General features: G+C 46.9%; 1 protein-coding gene across 3 annotated transcripts in view; it reads right to left on the bottom strand.

Annotated features, from left to right (window-relative positions):
* Window positions 1-23846, bottom strand: part of SMOC1 (SPARC related modular calcium binding 1) — a 156767-nt gene that overhangs the window by 36290 nt on the left and 96631 nt on the right. For 2 of the 3 annotated variants that reach the window (XM_030855368.2, XM_030855369.2), the window contains exons 4-7: window positions 18987-19086; window positions 16833-16880; window positions 2607-2696; window positions 522-602 (exon numbers count right to left, since the gene is read on the bottom strand). In XM_030855368.2, the coding sequence (XP_030711228.1) occupies window positions 522-602; window positions 2607-2696; window positions 16833-16880; window positions 18987-19086 (319 nt within the window). The remainder of the gene's footprint in view (window positions 1-521; window positions 603-2606; window positions 2697-16832; window positions 16881-18986; window positions 19087-23846) is intronic. The other variant, XM_030855370.2, reaches the window with a different exon arrangement.

Here is a 23846-nt window from a genome sequence, read left to right as displayed (position 1 = left end):
TCACTGATGGTAAATGAACTCTAATCTGACCACTCTTCAGAAATTACCACCTTTCTACAAGGGTTCACCCAGTACCAAAACCTGAACACTCACAAGACCCTCAAAAGATCAAACCAGGAAAGGTAAGATTGGAGGCAGCTATTTAGAGCCTTAAAAACACATAGATCCAAGGCTCTTAAGGTTTGAAGTCCAACTTCTCTATGCCCAGCCATTCTTCTTTCAAATTCTTCTGCATGGCATATAGAAAGTCAATTAAAATATTAAAACATACCATCAAACTTTTTTTTAGCTAAAAGGATCAGCTACTCATGAAAGACGATCCCTAAACTATTAATTGAAGACAAAGTTGGAAGGGAATAATCCCATCTCATCTCCGCATTTTACAGCTGTGGAAAAAACTGAAGGCCAGACTTGTTAAATGACTTGCCCAAGCCCACACAGTGACAGTCACGAAGCAACCATACAGCACCCGTGGACAGATCAAGTACATATCAATACATAATCCAAGGCAGATTATTTACCTGAATTTCTTACATTGGTATTGTTCAGTTTGGAGTCCTTGATTACCAAGTGCTTAATCCAGAGAGTAGGAGCTGTGATTTCTGAAAAAAGAAGGAGAGAGAAAATAATGTCTGGGCAAAGAGAGTATGTAACTTGAAGTGTAACCCTCAGACTTTTTAACAGCTTTTCTAAAAGCCTGAGGCATCAAGGCTTGAGCCATCTCCCTCATCCCATATCCACTTTGTCCCAACACCCTCTTGCTTCCTTTCTATGGAAGATCATCTCCCCATCAGCTCATAGGAGCCAACCAGGGCCTCCTGTGCTGGGAAGCCGAGTGGTCAGAGTCCAGAGGCACTGAGCCACTCCATCCAGGAATAAAAATATTATCCCAGGAGGTGAGGAACACACGCCAAGCCAAGCCTTTCTCAGCTGCTTCCCTGGAAGAAGATTTAAAGGGGGTAAATCAACAAACGAATGCCAAAGAAACCACAGAGACCATTTTAGAGGAAACAGCTGAGCCGCAGCAGGTTTTAACTTGCTGAGATTCTGCTTCACGTGGGGAAGAAAGTAATGGGTCTAATGTGTGCTTCAATCCCCTTTCTAATAGTTTCTCATCGAACAGAGGCTGAATTCCTCCATCCAGAGAGTTCCAGCGTGCCTCCAGGCTCTCCAGGGGTGGGGTCACCCAGTGGACAGGTGCCATGGAAGTCTGAGGATGACCCTGAACACACTGTAGAGTGACGAGATCTTCCATGAGTGTGTTGGGAAGGTCTTCCAAGCTGACATGGTCTCCATTCCACTCCCCCCTCCCCAGTCAATCCTCCAGGGTCCCAGACTTACCAATGATCTAGGACATTTGTGGATCACAGAAACATTTTAGCTTCTAGGCATGAACACACACATATGTTCCACTCCATGACAAGTTGCAAAGGATATTTCACGTTTCTATCTAAAGCTGAGCCTGGGCTAGAGACATCCTTAGCCACAGAACCAACCAGTGGCATCATTTCTTTTTATTCCACTGTCCAGTCTTAGAATCCAAGCCTGGATATATTCGGCTGAAAGCTGCTGAAAGGTTGCCATATATTGCACTGAGCTCCACATCTCATTGTCAGACTTTCTAGAAACCGCACTCTGCCGAGTTTCCTGCCCCTCCTCATGGGAGCCTGGAGTACTTAGCAAAGTACACTGAAGAATGTAGGCCCTGAGCAGCTCAAACTCAAATCAAAGCCAGTCTTCCGCACCCAAGCTCCTCCTGTCCGTTCCTCATACCTCCAGAGATACCCAACCTCTATTTTGCCACCAACCACCACTATTTCTCTTGACCTAGAATTTCTCCTCTCCCAAATGTCTCGACTCAACTCTCAAGGTCCCTACAACTCAGCCAGACCAGCTCCAGACACCAGTCTCTTTCCTGCTACTTTCCCCACTATATCCCATCTCCACCATAGTCTCTGCTTTGCCCACGCCAGTGCCCCTGCCTGGAACACCCTGATTCCTCTCCCACGTTTTCAAAATCCAGCTCACGTTCCCTCTCTTCACAGAATCTTTTCCCACACCACTGTGATCTCTTTCTTCCATACGTGTCTATCACAGAAAACAAACAAACAACTGAGACCATAGAGTTCCATACAGAAAGTTCTCCTATAGTTGCCGATCTCTTGAGAGCAAGGGCTTCCATCTCGTCTACTTCTCCTTTGTCCCCCAGAGGCCTCCCACAATGCTGGGCACAGAGCACTACAGGAACTTGTTAAGTGCTGATTCATTTAGAAAAGGGATGCTGCCGGCCTGTCTTTCTCAGCCCCGGCTCCTTGGTCTTGGCAGTCCGCGGGGTCCATCCAGGCTCTGTTATTATTGGACGTTAGAGCCAGGCAGGAAGCCTGGCAAGAAGAGAGGGCCTTTCCAGAAGTGGAGGGTGTACTAGTTCCTGGGAGGGTTTGCATTTTTTTTAAAGGTTAAAACAACCTGGCTTAAACTGGGAAAAATTCAAATTAAAAAAGAAAAAAACAATAATAGTAAAGCTTAAACAAACAACCGAAGGAAAGACCTCCCCAAATCCGAAAACGGGTGGGAGAATTCGAATCTGAAGTAATACAAGAGCTTACCGTCTCCATCGAACACCGGCTGGGTCTCCATCGTGGGTGTCGGCTTAGACCCGTCATCTGAATTGAGGGTTAAAAAGAATCGAAAAGAGACTACCATTATTGAGGTAAATACTATCTACTCTCCAGCACTATTGAATGGTTGGGGTTTGCACATGGCCCGGCCAAGTCCCAGTGAACAGACCAAAGAGAAGGAAAAGAAAGAAGAAAAGAACAAGAAGGAAAAGAGAATCACAGACAGACACCAACAGTAAGACAATCCAGGTGTGTGCTTGCCATTCCAGGGAAGGGACCCAAGTTGTCATGGCTCTGGAGGGCCCCTTCTCATAACTCTGTACCAGCGTGACTCCGTCAGCCCTTGCTCTTTCCTCGGGAGAGCTGGGAGGGCTATCTTCACCAGCAGCCCTGAGTTTTGGCCAGAAGTGTTAGGAGATGTTGGCACACTTGTGGCATCAAATTCTGATATCCCCAGCTCCTTCCTGCCCTCTTGCGAAAGGTACCAGCCGGTACCTTTTTAGTGGCCTTCACTGAAGAGCTTAAGGAAGACAAGACAACATGGCGCCATTTCCTCCCAAAGTCCCGGCTGTTTCTCCATCCTCATCTAAAAGCAAAGTGAAGGTAAGAAGGACGTTTCTCTCTCCAGCATGCTGAACTACGAAGAATGGGGAATCCTTAGAACACTTTGAACTCTTGAAACAGCATGCACCCCAATTCCCAAGCAGAGGTGGGGGCAAACAAAATGGGAGAAAACATGAGTAATTGCACCCTGGGTTTGCTTTGAAATTTCTAACACAGATGATAGGAGCAGGGAGTTCTCAGTAACAAAGTTCTAATACTTATGGTCCTAGTAGTGTTGGCAGCTCTCTCTGTAGACCAAAAACCTCTACTGATCAGAGTAAGTTCAGACTTTATTTACCTTTCAGGACTCTGAATTATGTTCATCAAGATCCCAAAAGCTTAATTTTGAACAGTGTTTCTCAACTTTTTTTTTTTATTGCCCATCTAAAGAGTATTTTTAGACTTTTTCTCCTAATTAATTTCCTAGTGAAATGTTAATAACGAAGATACATTTCATACCTGTTTGTGTACTGTATGTATATCTGTGCTTTATATGGAAAAAGAGCAAGTGCTCTCTTGTGCCCTAAGAACCAATTTCCACCTCCTTGGTGAAAGCTGGGAGCAGGCATCTTTACCTGTGTTGAGAACGCATACTTCCGAGATTTTTCTGTTTTCTCCCTTGGGAGGGGGAGGGAAGACGAGCACCGTGGTCTCGGACACCGTGGTTCCACAATCCCTTCTTCCCAAGACCCCCAGAGATCTTTTAGGACTGAACGCTCTATTCTCCAAGCATTAACTATGGAGAATGCAAGTTCTCATATAGCCTGCAACGCCAGTCAGATCATCGATAATGACAGCCTTCACCATTTGGAGCTCCCAGAACTCTCGGCAGAGTTCCCTGCATCTTATCATGGGAGAGAGAAAGAACAGAGTCCTGATCCCTTTCTTACGCCAACACCCCACCTCTGGGATCTTAAGATTCAATAGCTATGGAGACCCTAACCCTCGCTTGAGGCTGAGGCCAGCAACCTGGCAGTTGTGTGACACCTGACCCTGCTATAATTCTCATGTGCCAATGTAAGACCCAACTCCCGCAGCGGCCAGGGTGATCCTGACCTATCCGACAATCACCCGCAGACGTGAGACGTGGCAGGAGGAGAGGAGTAATGAGGCTGAATATCTTATTTGCCTCAAACTGGGATCCAGAAGAGCCATCTTTTGATGCCAAACTGTGTACGTTTGATCTGGAAGTCATTGAGGGAGAAGAAACACAGAGCAGAGCCACACAGTGTCATTTTTAAAAATGGCATCACTTCCCTGACTCTATTAACACCTCTTTCCATTGAATTCAGTGAACCACTGAATGAAGTTTTTTCGCAGCTGCAATGCACATTTGGTTGCTGCTGCCGGATGCAGAGTTCACAGTCTAAATAGACCTGCACAGTGTGCTCAGCCCCTCCACACAGGGTGGCTTCATGTCAGGAGTCTTAAAGGGAACAAAGGGAAAGTGAGAAATCAAACATTCTCAGAGGGACGGCGATGACAAGCCAAGTGAAAAATGGCTTATGAGATATTTTAATATTCAATTAAGATCCCCCCGTACTCCAAGAGCTGTATCTCCCTCTGGAGCAGGACGACAGAAAATACTCCGTTTACTTCTCCCATCATCCACACGAGAGTCTGGGACTGCCCATCTGGTCCAGCAATCAGTAAAGAAATCTGCTGCTCAAGGAGAGGAAGGAGGGTTTCCAGTCTCCCCGGGGAAGTCGAGGACCTCCACAATTGCCCAGATGCAGGCCCAGAAGCCCACATAGCATGAAGCCACGTGCAGGGAGTGAATCTTCCTGCAGGGTAGGGTCACCGAGGGTGAAGACATACAGCTGCACTGCCGCCATGGAGGCCCTAGCTGGAAATCTTTATGAAGTGAGAAGAGACAAAGTGCCCTGCTGCCAGGAGAGCCACCTGTGAAATCCAGCAAGCCCCAAGGATGGGCAGCCAAGCCAAAGCCAATAGGACCCTCTGACCATCATCTCCGGGCACCTGGGCGCCTGGCATCCAACCCAGCAAACAAGCGCATCCTTCTACCAAACACAGGTCCAAGGCCTGGGTCCAAGGTCCACATCAGGCCTGCTTCCTGGCAAGCCCTGGGGCAACACCAGGACCTACACTGGGCCCGGGGGAGAGAGAAAAGCTTCCGCATGTGCCCCTGGCCTCCCGGTCTCCAGTGGGGTCACAGTGCAGATACCGGCTTTGCAACCAACTAAGTTGGGTAACCTGAACCTCTCACTTTTCTTCTCTGGGCAGTGATATCCTCTTCTAAAAGTGAAGGATGGCTGCACTCCTAGCCTCAGGACACTGGGTAGCTGTAAAAGACTCTAAAGGCCTCTTAAAGAAGGTATTAAATCATCGAGTGTTAAATCATCTTATCCAACTGCTTGCTTTTAAAACTGGATTTGTAGAATTAAAATTCTATAAAGTTTTAAAAATAAAAAGTAAAGTAAACCTTACAGCTCAATAAGAAGACAAACAGCCTGATTTTAAAACGGGTAAAATATTTTAATAGACATTTCAAAGACGCACGGACAGCTAATAAATACATGAAAAGATGCTCAATATCATTAGTTGTTAGGAAACCACAAATTAAAACCACAGTGAGATACCACCACATACCTACTAGAATGGCTAAAATTTTTTAAATAGACACTATCAGGAGACAAGGATGTGGAGAAACTCAAACCCTCATTCCTTGCTGATGGGAATGTAAAACTGGGTAGCCATGATGGAAAAGAGTCTGGCAAATTCTTTAAAAAGTTAAACATAAACTTACCATTCAATCCAGAAATTCCACTCCTGGGACTCTATCTAAGAAAAATAAAGACATATCCACCCAAAGACATGTATACAAATACTGATAGCAGCATGATTCGTAATACCCTTGAACTGGAAATAATCCAGATGTTCGTCTACTGGTGAAGAGATAACCAAATTGTGATATACCCATACAATGGAATATTACTTAGCAATTAAAAGGAATGAATTACTGATATGCGTAATAATATAGCTGAACTGCAAAAACATTTTACTAAATGAAAGAAGCCATGTGCAAATACTACATATTGTTTGATTCCATTCATATGAAATGCCTAGTAAAGATAAATCTATAGAGAAAGAAAGCAGACAACATGGTTGCCTGGAGGAGGGAGTGGGGTTTAACTATAAATGGGTACAAGGTTTCTTTGGGGGTGATGGAAACGTTCTCTGGTAATGACCGCACGTCTCTATAACGGTACCAAATTCATTAACTTGTACATTTACAATGGGTAAATTTTATGGTATGTGATTATACCTTAATAAAGTTTTTTAAAACAAAGCGGGGATGGAGTACCAAAGTCATCACAGGTAAATCGTCAGGTGGCAGTAGCTAGATTATCTGAGCAATCTTTAATTTGGGGGGAGACTCTCCTGTATATCTTAAAGAAAACTATATCTGAATCTCAATTTACATGAGTGCATATGATGATTTCATGTGTGTGTATATTTAATCTTGGTGATTCTTTTAGACCTCAAATAGTAAGACTTTCTTTCTCTTTGATACCATAATACTCTTTCAGACCGAGAAGAACATAGAATACTGAAAAAACCCGATTCAAAGATGACCATTTCTTTTACAGGGAGAAAAAAGTAAATTAGGAAACATTAAAAAAAAAAAAGGCAAATCTGAGAGAATTTCTCAAGGATGATGTCAAGATCAACAATAATAAGTGTTACCACATTTTGCAACACTCAGAGTTTCTGGCAGGTGGCTTTCTTCATCTATTCTCACCACCGGCCAGGGCAGAGGAAGTCACCAGGCAGATAAAAAGAGATTGAGTTTCAGCGCAAGAAAGTGATTTGCTCAAGGCTCCAGAGGCAGTGAGCAAGCGGCGCTGGAAACCACCCAGGCCCAGAGCGGGGCATCTGGCCGCACGAGATCCCCCAGCCCCCAACCACGCCTCTCCTTGCAGGTGCAGCCCCAGAAAGCCGCAGCCCCCGCACGGGCTCTTCGAGCCTATCCAGACAGTGGGTTTGTGTGACAGCACAATTCTTTGCCCTGCGAGAAGGCCTGGCCCACGCACAGACAGCTGGAAGTCACTTCGACCCCTGATGACACCGTTCAAAGCCTCCTCTGTTTGGCTTTTTGATTCCTGATTGACATTCGCTGGCGAGTGGAGATAAATGCGGGGCTGAGGACAATGTTGACCGGCTCTGACTATTCTCAGGGAAAGACTTTTCAGAATAACAAACAAAACAAAACAAAACCCCCAAAACATTGGTGTGCTTATGGGACTGAATAGAGCCCAAGAGGTCCAAGGAAGCAGGGCCGGGCCTTTCAAGGGGCTGGCAAGTCCATTGAGGAGTTAATTGTTTGGGTGTACAATGAGTTTATTCTGACCACATACAAAGAGCTTTCTCTTCCAGGTCCTTCAAAAGCAAATGTGTCAAAGGGGCCAGAGGAGGAATCTGTATTAATGGCATCTCTTGGGGTCTCTGAGACTGAGGAACATTGGAGAATGACAGAAAAAGAAAACACCACCCCCGTCCTGAGACTCGGAAGGTCTCTCAATGATCCCAAGTCCCCTTTAATTCTTGGGCTCTGCCCAAACCATGTCCATCACCGGCCACCCGCCCTCTGGTATTCATTTAGGCTGCCATTGGCCGTCTTTTACCAAGACATGGAGATACGCTTCAGCCTGGTAGAAGTGCTGGAAGGTTCTTGCTTTTGAAGGGACCACATTTATGCCAGAGCCACATTCCCCTCAGTATGCGACTCAGGGACCCAGTGTGAAAGTCAAGATGACTTATTCTGGGCCTCACAGGGAGACAGTGGTGCCTGTTTGCAAAAATGTCCCTTAAGAACCTGGCCTGAATCATACCAGGAGGAGGATGGAATGTTAGTTAACCTCAACCTTTCCTGAGATGCATGTCCCATGACCAGCGAGGCTCAGAAATATACTGTGAGCTGTCTTGATCCTGACCTTGGAGAACACAAGTTATCTGGGTACTTCGGGTCCTTTCCAGAGCAAGAGATGAATCTTTTACATTCCATCTACCCACTTGCACACTCCTTCCCGAAAAAAGCTTAAAGCTGTCTTTTTGCAAGCAGTTGCCCACACCGTCAAGCTCCACATTTTCTTGTGTAAGAATGGAAACAAGAGGCTGGTGAAAAAGGTAGACCAGAGATGGAAGAAGGGGGCGTGGTGACAAAGCGGAGAAGTAGGGGAGAGGTGGCACTGGCAGCAGCAGACTTGGTTCAGGGCTGGGTTCACCCAGAGACGGGGCTAATTTTTTAAAAACTCTTTATTTTGAAATGATTATACAAATGATTTTGCAACAGGTAGTTGCAAACAAAGAGGCCCCATGTACCCTTCACCCAGTGTCCCCCAGTGATACGGATAACATCATAATAGTATAATATCAGAATCAGGAAATTGATATTGGTATAATCCAGGGACCTTATGCACGTTCCACCAGTTTTTGGATGTACTTATTTGTCTGTGGGTGGGTGGGTGGGTGGTGTGTCGTTCTATGCAATTCTATCCATGTGCAGATTCATGCAACCACCACCACCATCAAAATATAGAACTAGCCCATCACTACAAAGATCTCCCAAGTGCTACCCTTTTATAATCACACTTCCTCTCCTCCACCCCGTCTTTCACCCCTGGCAACCACTAATCCTTTCTCCATCTCTATAATTTTGTCATTTCTGCAATGTTATATAAATGGAATCATGCAGTATACAACCTTTGGAGGTCGGACTTTTTCACTTTGCATAATGCCCTTGAAATCCACCCAGTTGTTGCTGCATGTGTCAATGGTGTGTTCCTTTTCATTACTGAGTAGTATTCCATGGTATGGACGCACCTCAGTTTGTGTCACCCATTGAAGGACATTTGGGTTGTTTCCACCCTTGGCCATTACAGATAAAGCTGCTGTGACTATCTGTGTACAGGTTTTTGTGTGGACATAAGTTTTCATTTCTCTGGAATAAATGCTCAGGAGTGCAATTGCTAGAGTATATGGTAAGCATATGTTTTGTTGTTTAGTTTTCTAAGAAACTTCCAAAGTATTTTTCAGAGTGGCTGTATCAAATTACATTCTTACCAACAATGTATGAAAGAACCAGTTCGTCTGCAGCCTCATTAACATTTGGTATTGTCATTATTTTTATTTTAGCTCTTCTAATAGGTGTGTAGTGATATCTTATCATGGTCTTAATTTGCACTTAAAAAATTTTTTTGTTGAAGTATAGTGATTTACAATATCATGTAAGTTTCAGGTGTACAGCACAATTAAGTTTTTTATATATGTATATATGTGTGTGTGTGTATATATATATATATATATATATATATTCTTTCTCAGATTCTTTTCCCTTATAGGTTATTATATCATATTGGGTATAGTTCCCTGTGCTATATAGTAGGCCCTTGTTGGTTAATTTGCACTTTCTTATAGCTAATGATGTTGAACACCTTTTTGTGTATTTATTTGCCCTCTGCATATGTGCTTTGGTGAGATGCCTATTCATTTATTTTGCCCATGTTTAAATTAAATTGTTTTTCAACTGTTAAGTTTTTTAGCATTCTCTGTATCTTCTACACACGTCCTATGTCGGAGAGGTGGTTTGTAACTATTTTCTCCCAGTCTGTAGTTTTTTAATTCTCTTAGCAAGATCTTTTCAAGAGCAAGTTTTTAATTTTGATTAAGTCCAATTTATCAATTTTTAAAATTTTTGGATCACGTGTTTGATGTTTTCAGACACCAAACCTCAAGGTTCACCTAGCTGTAGGTTCTGAAGATTTTCTCCTATGTTTTCTTCTAAAAGTTTTAATAGCTTTAGATTTTACATTTAAGTCCAAGATCCACTTTGAGTTGGTTTGTGTATAAGGTGTGGGATTTAGGGAAGGTCTCGGGGAGTTGTTTTTGTTTTTGTCTGTGGAAGCCCAATTGCTACAGCACCATTTGTTGAAAGGACTAGCCTTCCTCCGCTGAATTTCTTTTGCACCTTTGTCAAAAATCTGTTTGCCATGCTTGTGTAGGCCTACTTCTGGGTTCTCTTTTCTGTTCCGTTGATCTCTAGGTCAATAGGACAGTGAAAATACTCTGTATGATACTATAATGGTGGATATCACTACACATGTGTCCGTTCCCACAGAGTGTACAACACCCAGAGTGAATCCTAATATAAACTGTGAACTTTGGGTTATAAGGATGTGTCAATTTAGGTTGATCAGTTGTAACAAATGTACTCACTCTGGGGGCGGATATTGATGGTGAGGGAGGCTGCACATGTGTGGCAGCAGGGGGTATATGGAAAATTTCTGTACCTTCTTCTTAAATTTAAAACTAAGTCATTAAAAAACAAAAAGAAATAAAATAAACATTGAAAAAGCTGTGGAGTCACCACATCTGTTCAGATGATCAAACGGAAGCATGGACTGAAAATTCATAAAGGGTCATGAAGGGAATAAAACACTAAAGATCTCTTGGTTTAAAAAAAATCACATAGAGTGATTCCTCCCACTTTCTTTTTCTTTTTGAAAATTGTTTTAGCTCCTCTAGTTCCATTGCCTTTCCACATCAATTTTAGAATAAACAGCCCTTGAAACTCATGGCTTTCTTTCAACGGGTGCAACAGGACCGAAGAGTGACAATTCCTCGGCCTTGACCACAGGAGCTACGTGGCACTTAGAGCTGGAGAAGTAGTTCGGATGTGGCCGTGAGGCCTGTCCACCCACAGGCTGCAATCGCCGGCTCCCTCCAGCTTGCTGGGCCACAGCTGGAAGTGAACTCATTCATCCAAGGAACAGTGAGCAAATGGACATACTCTCAGTGGCCTGCCAAGCTCTGGGCTGTCTCACCTGGACTTTGGGGGCACCACAAAGGTACCAGGCATAGGAATCAAGAACTTGTCGGTGGGCCATGCTCATCCCAGGCAACCTCCTCCAAGGGTCTTTCCTTAGAGGCTCTGGCCGTGGGAGCTGCCGACCAGGGCGTTTGCAGGCGCCACCTGCCTTCCCTCCCCTGCTTCCAAGCATCCCAGCATCTAGAGGTCTGTGCCCCTCTGGGAGGCCTCACCTCCACCCGAAGACACCCTCTACAAGAAGAGGCTAAGAACCATTAGAATGTGAGCTCCACGGGGCGAGGGCTCTTATCGTTTCACTTGTCACTGGATCCTCAGTAACTACCAAAGCTGGCACTTAGTAAGGTCTCAATGAAAATGTGTTGAATGAAAGAATAAAAGAGCCAAGTACGAAAACACTAATGGTTACTAACAACGCCAGGGACTCATTAGAATCCATGGCTAGAAGGCTTTTCCAGATCACTAAACCCCATCTCCTCTCTAGTCCTTGGAAATCAGGATACGGCAAGGATCCACACTCTTCATTTAGCATCCTCCATGCATAAACTTTCTTTTGGAGACCACAGAATAGGGGCTGAGATGGAGGGCGGGGGATGCGTAGACGGAGCCCTGCTGGGGCAGTAATTAAGCGTGGGTAGAGGGAGATATGGTACATGCATGAACACTCAAGCACCCTCGCGCACACTCCTTCTACAACCCATCTCTTCAAAGCTGATATCGTGATAAGCCAGGCTTGGTCCAGGGTGGCTCAGACGCCAGAAAGCAGCAGTAACGTGCATGCAGAGAGGAAAAGAGCCACCTCTCGTGGGCCTGGAGCTGCTTAGGCACAGTTTGTAGTAGGCACGTAGCAGAATGAATGCTTCTCCACAGGGAATTCCCATGTGAGCCGAGGCCAACCCACAGAGGTCATTAGCTGCCCAGCTCCATTCAAATCCAGCCCAGAAGCAGCCGCACAGCACAGGGAGATCAGCTCGGTGCTTTGTGACCACCTAGAGGGGTGGGATAGGGAGGGTGGGAGGGAGGAAGACGCAAGAGGGAAGAGATATGGGGATCTATGTATATGTATAGCTGATTCACTTTGTTATACAGCAGAAACCAACACAGCATTGTAAAGCAATTATATCCAATAAAGATGTCAAATATATATATATATATTTTTAAAAAAAACAAAGAAAATAAATCCAGCCGAGGCTGGTAGGTAATGGACTTGAGCTATCTGATGGCAAGGCTGACAGATCAGTTACGGATCCAGCCTCCCCCTCTGTGCTGGGGGAAGAGAAAAAAGAGGTAGCTGGGAAGAGGGTAAATTCACGTGAACAGGGGTGACGCTCCACGTGTAGAATGCTCTGAGATTGCCAGGCTTGCACACCTCAGCCAGGCTTGAGGCAATGAGGTAAACCTCCTGCAGGTGTGCTTAACCACCATGAGGGTGGAGGCTAGAGGCTGCTTGGTCCCCTTCATCTGGGAGACCCGCCATCCACCATCCCTGCCCTAAGCACCTCCCTCAGCCCTGAGTGAGAGTGCCGCTAGCTCCGTCCCTTGGGTGACAAAGGTCTCCAAGTTGGCACCAACCTGTAGACCAGACGTCAGGAGAGATTCTAAAAACTGAGACCCAGAGAGGGACCCTGGAGAAATAACTGTGACTCACTCTTGACTCGGAACACAGACTACGGAGTAGCCAGTGGGGGACTAAAAGAAGTTTCAGCAAATTAAAGGTAGGCTGGATTTTGGAAGTTTCGCTTCTCTCCAAGATTGGTTTGACAAACACAGAAGCCCATGCAGAAAGTGTAAGCAGTTTGCTATTGTTTTTATTCTTCACTCATTTTCCTTACACTGCTCACTCCCAGACCTCTAAGAAGCAGGAAAAGAGAAAATTGCAGAAAACTCCCAATAACCCTAAATTTTCATTTGCCACCTATCGAAGCATCACCCTGGGATCTATAAGGTCCTGGGCGCTCGGGAGAAAAAGTTCCCAGAGAGCTGCCAGAAATCATTGCCCAAGCGCTCTCCCGCTATTCTCCCATTTAATCATTCTTCACCCGCCCCACCAACACCCCACTGGAGGCTGAGAACTTCCCTTCCACACCTCATAAGTAATGAAGCTCAGGACCAGCCCCTGACTTTGTATTTGGTTATCCTGGAAACCCCCCAACTCACCCACACTTGTTAGCATCAAGACCCCTAAAAGAGGCACCTCAGGAAAATCCACAAGCCTTGGGGGGCCAGGAAAAGCTTCTCAGGGTAAAACCACCATCTCTAAACATATTTTGCTTCCCATCCACTTTCCTGCTTCAATGGAAACCCAAAATTCCTTTCTGTCTCTCAACTTCTGCAGCTTTCGACTGTTTTAGCAGCAGATCGTCAGAGCTCAAGGGGCTGCTGGGGGTCCTTTCCTCTCTTCTGATATTCCTCTGTAGCATCAATAAAACACATGTGGATGCACGTGTGCCCTCCACCCCCCAAAACACACACATACTCCTTCCATCTCTCTCCAAGGGCGAGGATCGACGGAGAAGGGAGGGGCAGCAGGATGGGAGTGCCCCAGATCAATGGATATTTGAAACTCAAACACATGGCCCGGGACCTACCCTGCATGTGTTAATTACCACACATGTGCCCATAAAGGAGTCTGTGAAACACAAGGGGCCCAAAGAACAGAGCGAGGCAAGGACATTCCAAGGGATTAAGTAAATAGTCTGAAGTTCTGACCCTCCTCCCCTCCCGGAGCACATGCATCTGGGTAAGATAACCGGACCTCCCTCCCTCCGTCCCCCACTTCTCCCCTCAGGCCCACACCTGTGGACCCAGGATCAGGAGCGACCCAGACCTCCTTGCGAGCCAGACGGCTGTGACCTGCTACCGCCTGGCCTCTCTCCCTCTCCCCTGCCTCCCGCTATCTCCCTGGGCCTCTTCCCCCAGCCTCCTCCCGCTCTGCCTTTCTCCTTTTTCTCCTCCTCTCCTTTGGAGGACTGATTCCTGGCTGGCAACCAGACCCTCCATCGCACAATACGCCTTTTCATTCCAACCCGGTGGAGAGAACTGATCCCTCCAAGCCCCATCCGTGGAGCATGTTCAAAAGGCAAGAGGGTGGGGAAAGAAGGAGCTGGGTCCGTTCCTCCCCCCCCCACCAACCCCCCAACACACACACCCAGACCCCCGGCCTCGCCCCCGTTCTGGCCATCCTCCGGGCCTAGCATCCTTCTGGGCAGGTCTTGGGCTGCAAGCTCCAGCTCCAGGGAGATGCCTTCTAGGAGACCCCACATGTGGGCATGAGCTCAGACAACGGCCCTTTGTGTCCTCCCACCTGCTGCCCTCCGGAGCACATTCCATTCTTAAGCGGCAGCTGAAAAAGGGACCTCGGCGGGGCTGACACAAGATATTATAAATGCCCTCTCGCACCCTGGTCCCATTCAAACCCCAGCTTCCTGGACAGGTGTGGCTTCAGGTGGCCCTTCCTACAGGTGGCCCGAACCTGCTTTTCACTGCACTGCCCATGGCAGACAAACAGAAGAGATTCAACACCTCTGTGGACCCTCTGAAGTAGAAGGAAAGAGAGGCCACTGGGCGGAAGTCAAGTGTCCAGGGGCGAGTCAGCCCTAGCATCTCCCCCACCCCTCTGCCAGCCCTTTGCACCAAAAAGGAAGCCTCCACACAACCATCTAGGAGGGAGGAACCCCCCAGGGTAAGGGAGCAAAGAGCTAGAAACTGCTGGAAACTTATCCCCCTGACACGCGGCTTCAGACTCTACCCCCCTGTTCCCTGCATCATCCTTGGAGGAATTGGATTCCCCCGCCTTCTTCTTCCAACTGGATCAGCAAGAGCCCGCCGTGACCACAGGTCTGGTTCTTACTGTTATCCACAGGGTACAAAGCCACAACCAACTGGAAAGGACAAGCGGGGAAGTACTTCTCTGTGCAGTTGAAGAACCAAAACCCTCTGGTTGGCCCTTCTTGCTGCAGGTGCCTCATTCAGCATCGTGCACTCCGTTCCCTTTGGTGGGGAAAGTCTGGGTGGTCCGTTTTGCATGATTGCTCTTTTTTTTCCCTACCACCAGGACCTCATGCCCAGGAATAAAGGCTATGCTCCTGAAGACTTCAGTTGCAACAAGCAAAACTGAAGGCAGCTCCCTTTTCCAACCCCAATACATTACAGGCAGACACGCCACTCACAGTGTTGATGATTTCAGATCTTTGCAGAAAGAAACGTTCATCCCCTCTCCTCCTTTCCCTCCTAGGAGGGAACTACCAACACTTGAGGCTGTCTCCCCCTGTGCTTGGAAGAACCTGGAAAGGTGCTTGCTCCCTTCTTTCACCCACTTACTCGTTCCTGCTCGCTGGAAGGGGAGCAGCCCGTAGGGTCGCTTGGTCCGTGGTTTCTAGTGGGTGGTGGTATCACCAAGCTCCACTTCCATGTCTTCTTGGAGGGACAGCATGCAGCGACAGCATGTTCTCCAGACTCTCGGCTCCTGCATTCAGGCAGTGGGACTCTGCCTCCTGTTCTGGTCCCCAAGGAATAAGCACTTGGGGCAAGGTCCAAGGCTTGGCCTTGGTCTCCCTGTGACCGCGGTGGAGGATAAGCCTGTACATCCCACACTGATCCTTGCGTGCCCAACTCTCCACATGGGTTCTTACGAGCCTGAAGTGCCCAAGGCCCAGATTCAGGTGGGAGGGCTCAAACTCAGTCGACACCTCCGGTCTGAGTTTCACCCGAGGACACAAAATGGGGCTTCTGAAGTGCTTGCCTGTACAATAAAACTGATACCTGTTTTCCATGCAACTACCAGTGTGTATGCCGTCCTAGAAGTAAGAAGCGGTGAAGCCTAGTGTCAGCACACTGGAAAGTATGGTCAGCACATCCCAAGGACCTATTCCTCATGTCGGCTGGTCCACTAAACAGCGCTCAGACAGATGCCCTAGTCGGGCCAGCTGCACAATTTGTAGGGCCCAGTGCCAAGTGAAAATGCAAAGCCTTTTGTTCAAAAAGCAGGGAAAAAGGTGCCACAAAAGACACTAAGATATCAAGCCTTATCCTCTCTTCCACAGTCTCTCTCCTGACTTGTCACGATGTTTCTTAATTTGCTATTTAGCATTGTTCTAGGTAATGAAAAATGAAAATTCTAAGCGTACTATGGAAGCCCTGTAGCCTGCATCACAAGAGCCCTCTGCCAATGAGGCTGCAGCAGGTAGGCATAGTACACGTGTCTCTTCTGCTCACACACACACTTCTTTGTCCCACTGGACTATACTTACAAAACCCAAGTTCAAAGGAAAATAATTAAGAATTTCAAGATAACAGCTGCATAAGTCACCTGCCCATGAAGCATCTAGTCTTAGTGCAAAGAATCTGGATGTGCTGGGACAATTATCAAGGAAAATCAAGGAGGAGAAAATGTTCAGATGGGTTTCCAAAATAAAAGAGTCAGGGCAGACTTGGGCATCCCTGCCTTCGTTGTGCTTTTCTGTTTAATGCTGGCTACACTGGTAGCTTATTGACTGAACTTCCCAGGAACCAAGAGTCTCAGGGTCCCTGCCAGCTCTGTGCACTGCACTTGCTCACCTCTCTCAGAAATTCTGGGAGCTTGGTCCCCACCGCCGTACGAGCCTTACTTACCTCCGGGCTTCTGGGAGGAAACACAGAATAAGAATGGGAATTTTCTGCAGGGCACTTTTAGCTTTCACCCCAGGCTCCTTCCATCTTGTCTAAGAATGCCTGCTTGGACTGGCTTTAGAAGCAAACATTCAGATAAAGCGTGAAACTCCACTCACCTTTCCTTCCTGAGTTACCCTGGCTCACGGGCTTATCGGTGACTGAACCTTGGGTGAGAGGGGAAACAAAAACACAGACATTCAGAATGCGTCGCGATTGGTTTCTTTCAAAGAGTTGGTAAAGCCTGATGTTATGAGCATGTGGTTATGTATATATATATATTGTATACACATCTAGGAACATTATATACAAAGTGAGTACATACACACATGCGACTGGCGTTTGTTTAACATCAGTGTCACCGATATCACAGCACTGTTGAGATGAACAATTATTTCCAGGCTCCCTGGCAATAGTCTTGACCAGATTTTTACAAAATTCCACAACCACATAACTCCTTTGTTGAACATTCCACGGACTGCCCCTCACCTCCACTTCCCACCAACTCCATGTTCTGAGCCCTATCCAGCCAGGGGGGCCAACTGCAAAGAAAACCCCTCTCGCTGCAAACGCAATGACTGACATCCCTTGCTGGTTAGGGCAGGAAATCGGCGATTTTCCATCTGCATTAAGTAGAAAATTGTTGGCCCAATTGTAATGAATGGGCCAAAATAGTCTGAGGCATGGAAGCAATTTTCTAGATGCAGCGTGTTCCTCAAGGAGGGGGCAGTCTGGGGGGTTGGCCAAACGCTTTGCCCTGCACGTGCTCGGATGCCCTGTGCCGCCATCCGACGGTCCTGACCCTGTTGCACCTGCCTTTCCCATGACACCCAACCCCGCACATGCAGGGCACAGCCAGCCGAGGCACGCCAGGGCATCTGTGGAAGTCCCCGCGACAAAAGAGGAGAAACACATCGCAATCAGTATCCAACCCCTTCTCCGTATACTAGCTTTGTGCGAATTCAATTATATTTCCCTGCATGACTTGTTTCTAGCACGTTTGTTTGCTTTAAATGAAACTTTCCAGGTCATTTGCAAGGAGGCCTCGTTCCTCCCCCTCCCCACACCAAGCTCAATTAAGGTTTCCAGTTTCCATGTAAACCACAAATAAAGTAAACTTTCCTTTTTGGCCTGCACATTTTGGTTTCCTAATGTAGACACTTACTGCCCTTTCCACTCACTTTTCCCCTTATATAGCAGGGCTGGTTGAAAAATGAATAAATTTGGGGAAAAAAGGAAAACGTTAGGACAGCAGGACTGCCTTTGGAATTTCCCAGAGGTTTTAGAATAATGTTTTATACTTTGCTTGCACTTAAAAATTAAAAATAAGTAAATAAATAAAATCTCATATACACAGATTACAGAGAAATAGGAAGCAGCTGGTGGATGGGATAGGCTTTTTTTTGTTAACGTGGGCTGAGCTGCATAGTGAATTAAGGGAGTGTCTTGAAGTCCCTTCCCATCTGAATGGAAGTGGGAAGTGGGAAGCTTGCCTAAATCCGTAATGCACAATCCCACAAAACTAAGAACAAAATTTCTCTACGCCTATAAAGTTGGAAATAAAAAGGACTTAATTTTTCCTATGGACTCACCCAGAGGGTTGTTACAAAGCAGTGGTTCCCTAACTTGTCTCATCATGAGAACCACCTGAGAAGCTTCCTAAACATGTGGACTCTAAGTCTCCATGACCACTGGATCCGAACACAGAAGGAGAAGCCTCCACACCTGGGTTCTTTTTGAATTCCCTAGGCACTGCTGATGACAGCCAGATTTGAGGGCCGCGGTTATGAATGTTTTCCATCACCATACGTTACATTGTTCAGGGGTTGCAAACATATGGCAACGTAGACCACCACTCTCCTCTCCTGCACCCGTGAAAGACATCCCTAATTGGTTGTCACAGCCTTTGATGTTGAACTCCAACACAGTCTTGAAATTTATCTCAATAAAGTGTGCACCCAGGGCCACTACCAACCAAGAGCACACAAGGTACAAACTTATATGCCATGCTCTCTAGAGGTTATGGCCAATGCTTGAGAAAAGAGCATTGAACCAGAAACTTAAACTCAAAATAAATACATACACACAGACATACACTGACCCTATCACCCAGCTGACAACAGAGCAAGCATGTTTGGGTAGACTCCTCCCTGACCTGGAAGAGGGCTCATGACCACCACCAATCTTTCAAAAGTGCACCCACAAGATTCAGGAGACCATCCAAGGGGTCCCTCTCCCACCCATTTCTTTCTTCCCGCCCTTCCCTACGGTACCTGAACATACAGGAGTTTTATTCTGCACAGAAGAGCCACTGATGGGCTTCCCATCTGGGGTGACACACCAGCAGTACCCCGTGTAAGTGTGGCACTGCACCTGTTCGGGGAAGTGGGAAAGGGAAAAGAACCGTAAGTCTTGGGTCACAGTATCCACAATCACCTCCCACCTCCTTCAAAGCATCCCCAGCATAGCGGAGAACTCCTTCTACCTCTCACCCAGCATCCCTCCCCCGAGTGTCCCTAGAAGGCTGGCCAGACAACATTGATTACATTTTCTGTGTGACCCCCCAGGAGCAACCATAGCAATTTACTGTTTCCTTACGACATTTAATGCTTAATCTCTTATACCGTACTCAGATACGTCCGCTGCGTATTCCATCCATTTGTAAAAAATTGATTGGTGAACTAATTTGGCAAGTACAAGTTGGAATGTCACCACTGTAGGTTGATATGACCCTTCTTTAAGAAGCAGAGACAAGGGAAAAGCTTTTCTTCTTTTTCTAGCTTTTCCCAGCATCCGTTCCTACAGTCAGCCTGCCTATTGATCACATGGCTTTCTTGAGAAAAGGGCACATGTGATGGGGTTAAGGTGAAAACAAGGCCACTTGTGCCTGCAGATTCTAGTTCTAGATGCCCTGCTGCACCACTGTGTGATCTTCCTCAAGTCTCCGTGATCAGGTCCACGCTGTCTGGGAACAGTAAATAAGAATGAAGCTTGTGGCTTCATTCGGAGTAACTCTCCTTTCTCTCTCAATAGCTGTCATTCTGTCCACGTCCTCCACCCCACCCCACCATCCTTTTCCCACCCACTTTCTACACAAATCAGGGCATCATCCCCCTGCGTAAAACCCCTCGATGACTGGCCATTGTACTCAGGATGGAGATGATGCCGATTTGCACGAGCTTGAGGGCGCCCATGATCTGCCCCCTGCCTATCCCCACAGCCTCATTCTACTCCCAGGTCTCCACACCCACCATTCCAGCCACAAGCTGGAATGAGCCTCTGAGGCTCACAAACACATCCTAGTGTCTCATGATTCTGAACTTTTGTTTGCTCCAACTGGTCAATCTGCCCAGAATACCATTCCCCAACCCATCCCAGCACACTCCCAAACCCTCTGTCTTCCCACCCCATTCATGATGCACCTTCTCCTTGAGGTGCCCCCAGCCTCCCCACCTCCTCTCCCTCCTTCCTCCGACCCTCCACACACCCTGGTTCCCCAAATTCAGAGCCCTTATTACAATGAGCTTAACTGCTGATCTGTCTAGTCTATCTCCCCCATTAGACTGTGACCTCCCTAAGGCAAGGGACTGAACACTGGCTATTTCTATATTCCAAGCATCTAGCGCAATGCCTGACGTTTATTGTAGGCATTTGATGAGTTGAATAAATGCATGAATGACCATATTTCCTAAATTCTTGGTCTCCATCCATTCTAAAAATATAACAACAATTTAAACAGCCCTGCCACATTAAATGTAGACCTCAATTACAAGATGTGTGCCAATTGTGCAGGCATTAAATTGTGCGGAAAAGGTGCCTCTTGGGATCAAGGACACATTAGAATTGAGGATAGACAATAACAGCATACAAACCAAGTGGTGAGGGATACAAGGGGTACAGGGGTAAAGGAGAGATTTGACAGCCTGGGTAAAATCCAGAAGTCATCAGCAAAACAGAAAAGCTACAGAAAAGGCTTCTGCTCTCGTGTGGGTACCAAACATCGCAGCTTCCCCCAAAACTAGTTGCTTCATTGAGACCTACCCATAGAAATCAGGATAGGAACAAGATGTAGGGCATCTTGTTCCTACCAGTAAAAACTGAGTGTTTTTATTTACCTCTACTGTCCATGCAGGGAAACTGTAGTCAATGCCTTTACCCCAGGACCATGTTTCACTCCTGCTTCCTCTCGCGGAGACAATCCCTAACCCCGTGGCCATGGTTCCTACCCCAGATTCTCACCCAAGGTCAATGTCCTAAGGCAGGTTAGTGCTACCTTCTGAGGAAGCCTAAGGGTGGAGTGGAAAGAAACCCAGACAGACCTGGGTTTGAATCCTGATCCAGCCAGTTACGAGCTGCCATGTTACTTGGCTCTCTGAGCCCCATCTATAAAATGGGGATAACAGCGCCAAGCCTGAAGGGCTCTGACAATGAAAACAGTGTGAGTCCAGTGCCTGGCACGGGCCGGTGGCCGGATGCAGGATGGCTGCGGCAATGATTGCTCTCGGCTGTGTCAGAAACACCCGGCAAGCCGGCCTCCTAGCGGGCCAGAGCTCCCCTGGGAACCCCCAGAGGTTCAGGTGGGAAGTACTGCTGGAAACTTGGAGTTCACCCCTTCAGATTCTGTCCAGCCCACAGGGGATGGCTCTGAGGGAGGACTCCTTGCCAGTGGCAGCATTTTAATGGGGCCTGGCTTGCTGCTTCTTCCTCCTTGGCCAATAATCACCTCTGGGGAAGCCTGTCTCTGGGGCCAGGTGGCCACGCCGACTCACCCCCGGGCCCCTTGGCTCCCACGGCCAAGGCCAGCCTCCCTTTCCGTGAGGATGGTACCCCACCCAAGTCCAGCTCCGAGGCTGCACGGAGCGCCCCTCCTCCTGGGCCTGCAGAGTCCCAGCCGAGGCTGCTGGGGACAGAGCACATGCCTGCAGAAGAGACTGAGACCAAAGCTTTGTTTTGGCGGATTTAATCTGACCTCGCAGCTCAGAAGGTCCCAAGGGCCACATGCTCACTGAGAGCGCCCACTGCATCCGTATGGGCTCGGGGCCACTGCCTCCCAGCCCCCAGCCAGGCCCACAGGCCCAAACATGGGCCCTTTCTCCCCAGGGCCCTCGGCATTTTCCTCAGGCCAGGCTGCAAGGAACAGACTCCAGATTACAAAATCCTCAGGCTGAAAGCTGCTTCCAAGTCCTTCAGCATTTTATAACCGGAATTGAATGAGGAATTGTTGCCATGTTCCTCTGAGGCTTGGAATCCACCGTTATGGGCACACCTGCCCCAGGTGTGCTGCAGGAGAAGGAACAACAGTGAACAAAAGAAGACCCAGAGGAGGTAGGCAGGGTCTCTGCCTGCAGGAAGTGCTGGGAGTGCCCAGCAAGGTCACTTCCCTTTGCTGAAGGAGCGCTGAGTGAATGGACCCATGGTTCTCAATTGAGAGGTTGTTTGTAAGTTGTCTTGGGGAGTTTCCAAGATGTCTTCTTGAAGAAAAGGAAGTTACAAGGAGACGGAAAGCAATGGTCACGGAGTCAGACTGCAGCCCACCTTCCTTAACTGACCAGCTCTGCCACTTCATTTTAACTGAACCACTGAACTTTCCAGCCCTCTGCAGCTTTGGAAAGGTTCGCAGTCAAACCGAGCTTCAGCCTGTCCATGACTATTTAAAAAGGGGGAGATAATAATACCTCCCTCACTCAGTTGCTGGGAGGATTAAACTACATAATGTAAATAAAGCACTCAGTTCACATGGTAAGTGCCCAGTTAAACTTAGCTATTTATTTTTATTATAATTATGTTATTTTTTAGCCAACTCTCTGTACACTCAAAAAAAGCACAGATTCTCTGGTAGAAACTAAAGAACATTCTATTCTGACCAGCCCCAAGGGAAGGGGTGATCTGAAATCAGCAAAAAGTGTGAACAAGTTTGAGTAAAGGAAGGGGAAGCTTGTTTTCATATAGAAATAGTTCTGTTACTGTCAGATGAGAGAAGTCAGGTTTCTTGCAGAAAAGCAATCAGGATGTAAATTCTATGGAATCGATGGTTTATATATACGTGATCAAGAGGTAAATCCTACCTAGTTTCACCTTCTCCCTTGCAAATGTATTTATTCTTTTAAATTAGTAAGTAATCCCCTTTGCTCTATCTCTGTCCTGCAGCCCACACACCAGCCTCAAATTAATCAACTCTCAGACTTAATCTATGGGCCAAGAGGAGCTGACAAGGCAACTGACTATTTCTAGTGTCTAGCATCTAGTGCAGTGTTCAAATCTCAGGGGTGTTCTAGCCACAAAGGTACAGATACAAACCATGGCATTTGTGCCTACCCCACTCTGGAATATTCTGGGAAGGCTAAAAGGTAAATTGATGGGTCTTCCTTAAGAGACAAAAAGTGTTTTTACATCAACCTAAGTGAGGTTACTCTCTGGTTGTACTGTAACTACGCTGTGCATATATATCTGGTACTCCTAAAGGTGCTTTAAAAACAGTGTGTTCTTAGGTAGGTAAATTTCATCTCTGACTCATATACTTAAATATTTTGGGCAAGAAGCCCTTTGCAAAAACAGCCCAGCGGTGTACTTCAGGTCAACCTTTCTGTCCAAATTAAGGCAAATCTGAAATTATTTTAAGCCTGTTACATTAGGTCAACTTGTAGACACCTGGAAGAACGTGGGAGGCTAGCACTCCCAGTGAGTGCAGTTGAGTGACTGATGAGCAGAGGAGAACAGAGCGAACACCAGCTCACAGGGCAAAGCCAATGGGGCTTTGGAGGAAAAAGGGAGACAATGGACCATGTACAGAGACAAGGATCACTCAGGTGCCACGCCCCAAATGGAAAACAACACCTTCTACATTTACAATGACTTTCCAATCACCACCATGATAGACACATTATCTCTTTTGGGTCTCAAGGTCACCCAGTGTGCAAATCTTTCCTAGGAGAGGTACAGGGAGCAGAGGTTACTTGTTCAAATGTTACAGCTAGTTCATAACAGCACAGGAATTCAGATACCGATCTCCAAGCTCTCATAAAATTTCAGAATTGACAGAGCTGGAAAAAGCCTTAGGGATCACCAGTCTCATCCAAATGCTTTACAAATGAGGAAACTGAGACCCAGAGACAAGAGAGGTAGCATCATGGCCA

Source organism: Globicephala melas, chromosome 2 (assembly GCF_963455315.2).
Source record: "Globicephala melas chromosome 2, mGloMel1.2, whole genome shotgun sequence".
NCBI lineage: Eukaryota > Metazoa > Chordata > Mammalia > Artiodactyla > Delphinidae > Globicephala > Globicephala melas.
Note: the sequence above shows the minus strand (reverse complement) of the source record. Positions and strands in the feature narration are given on the sequence as shown.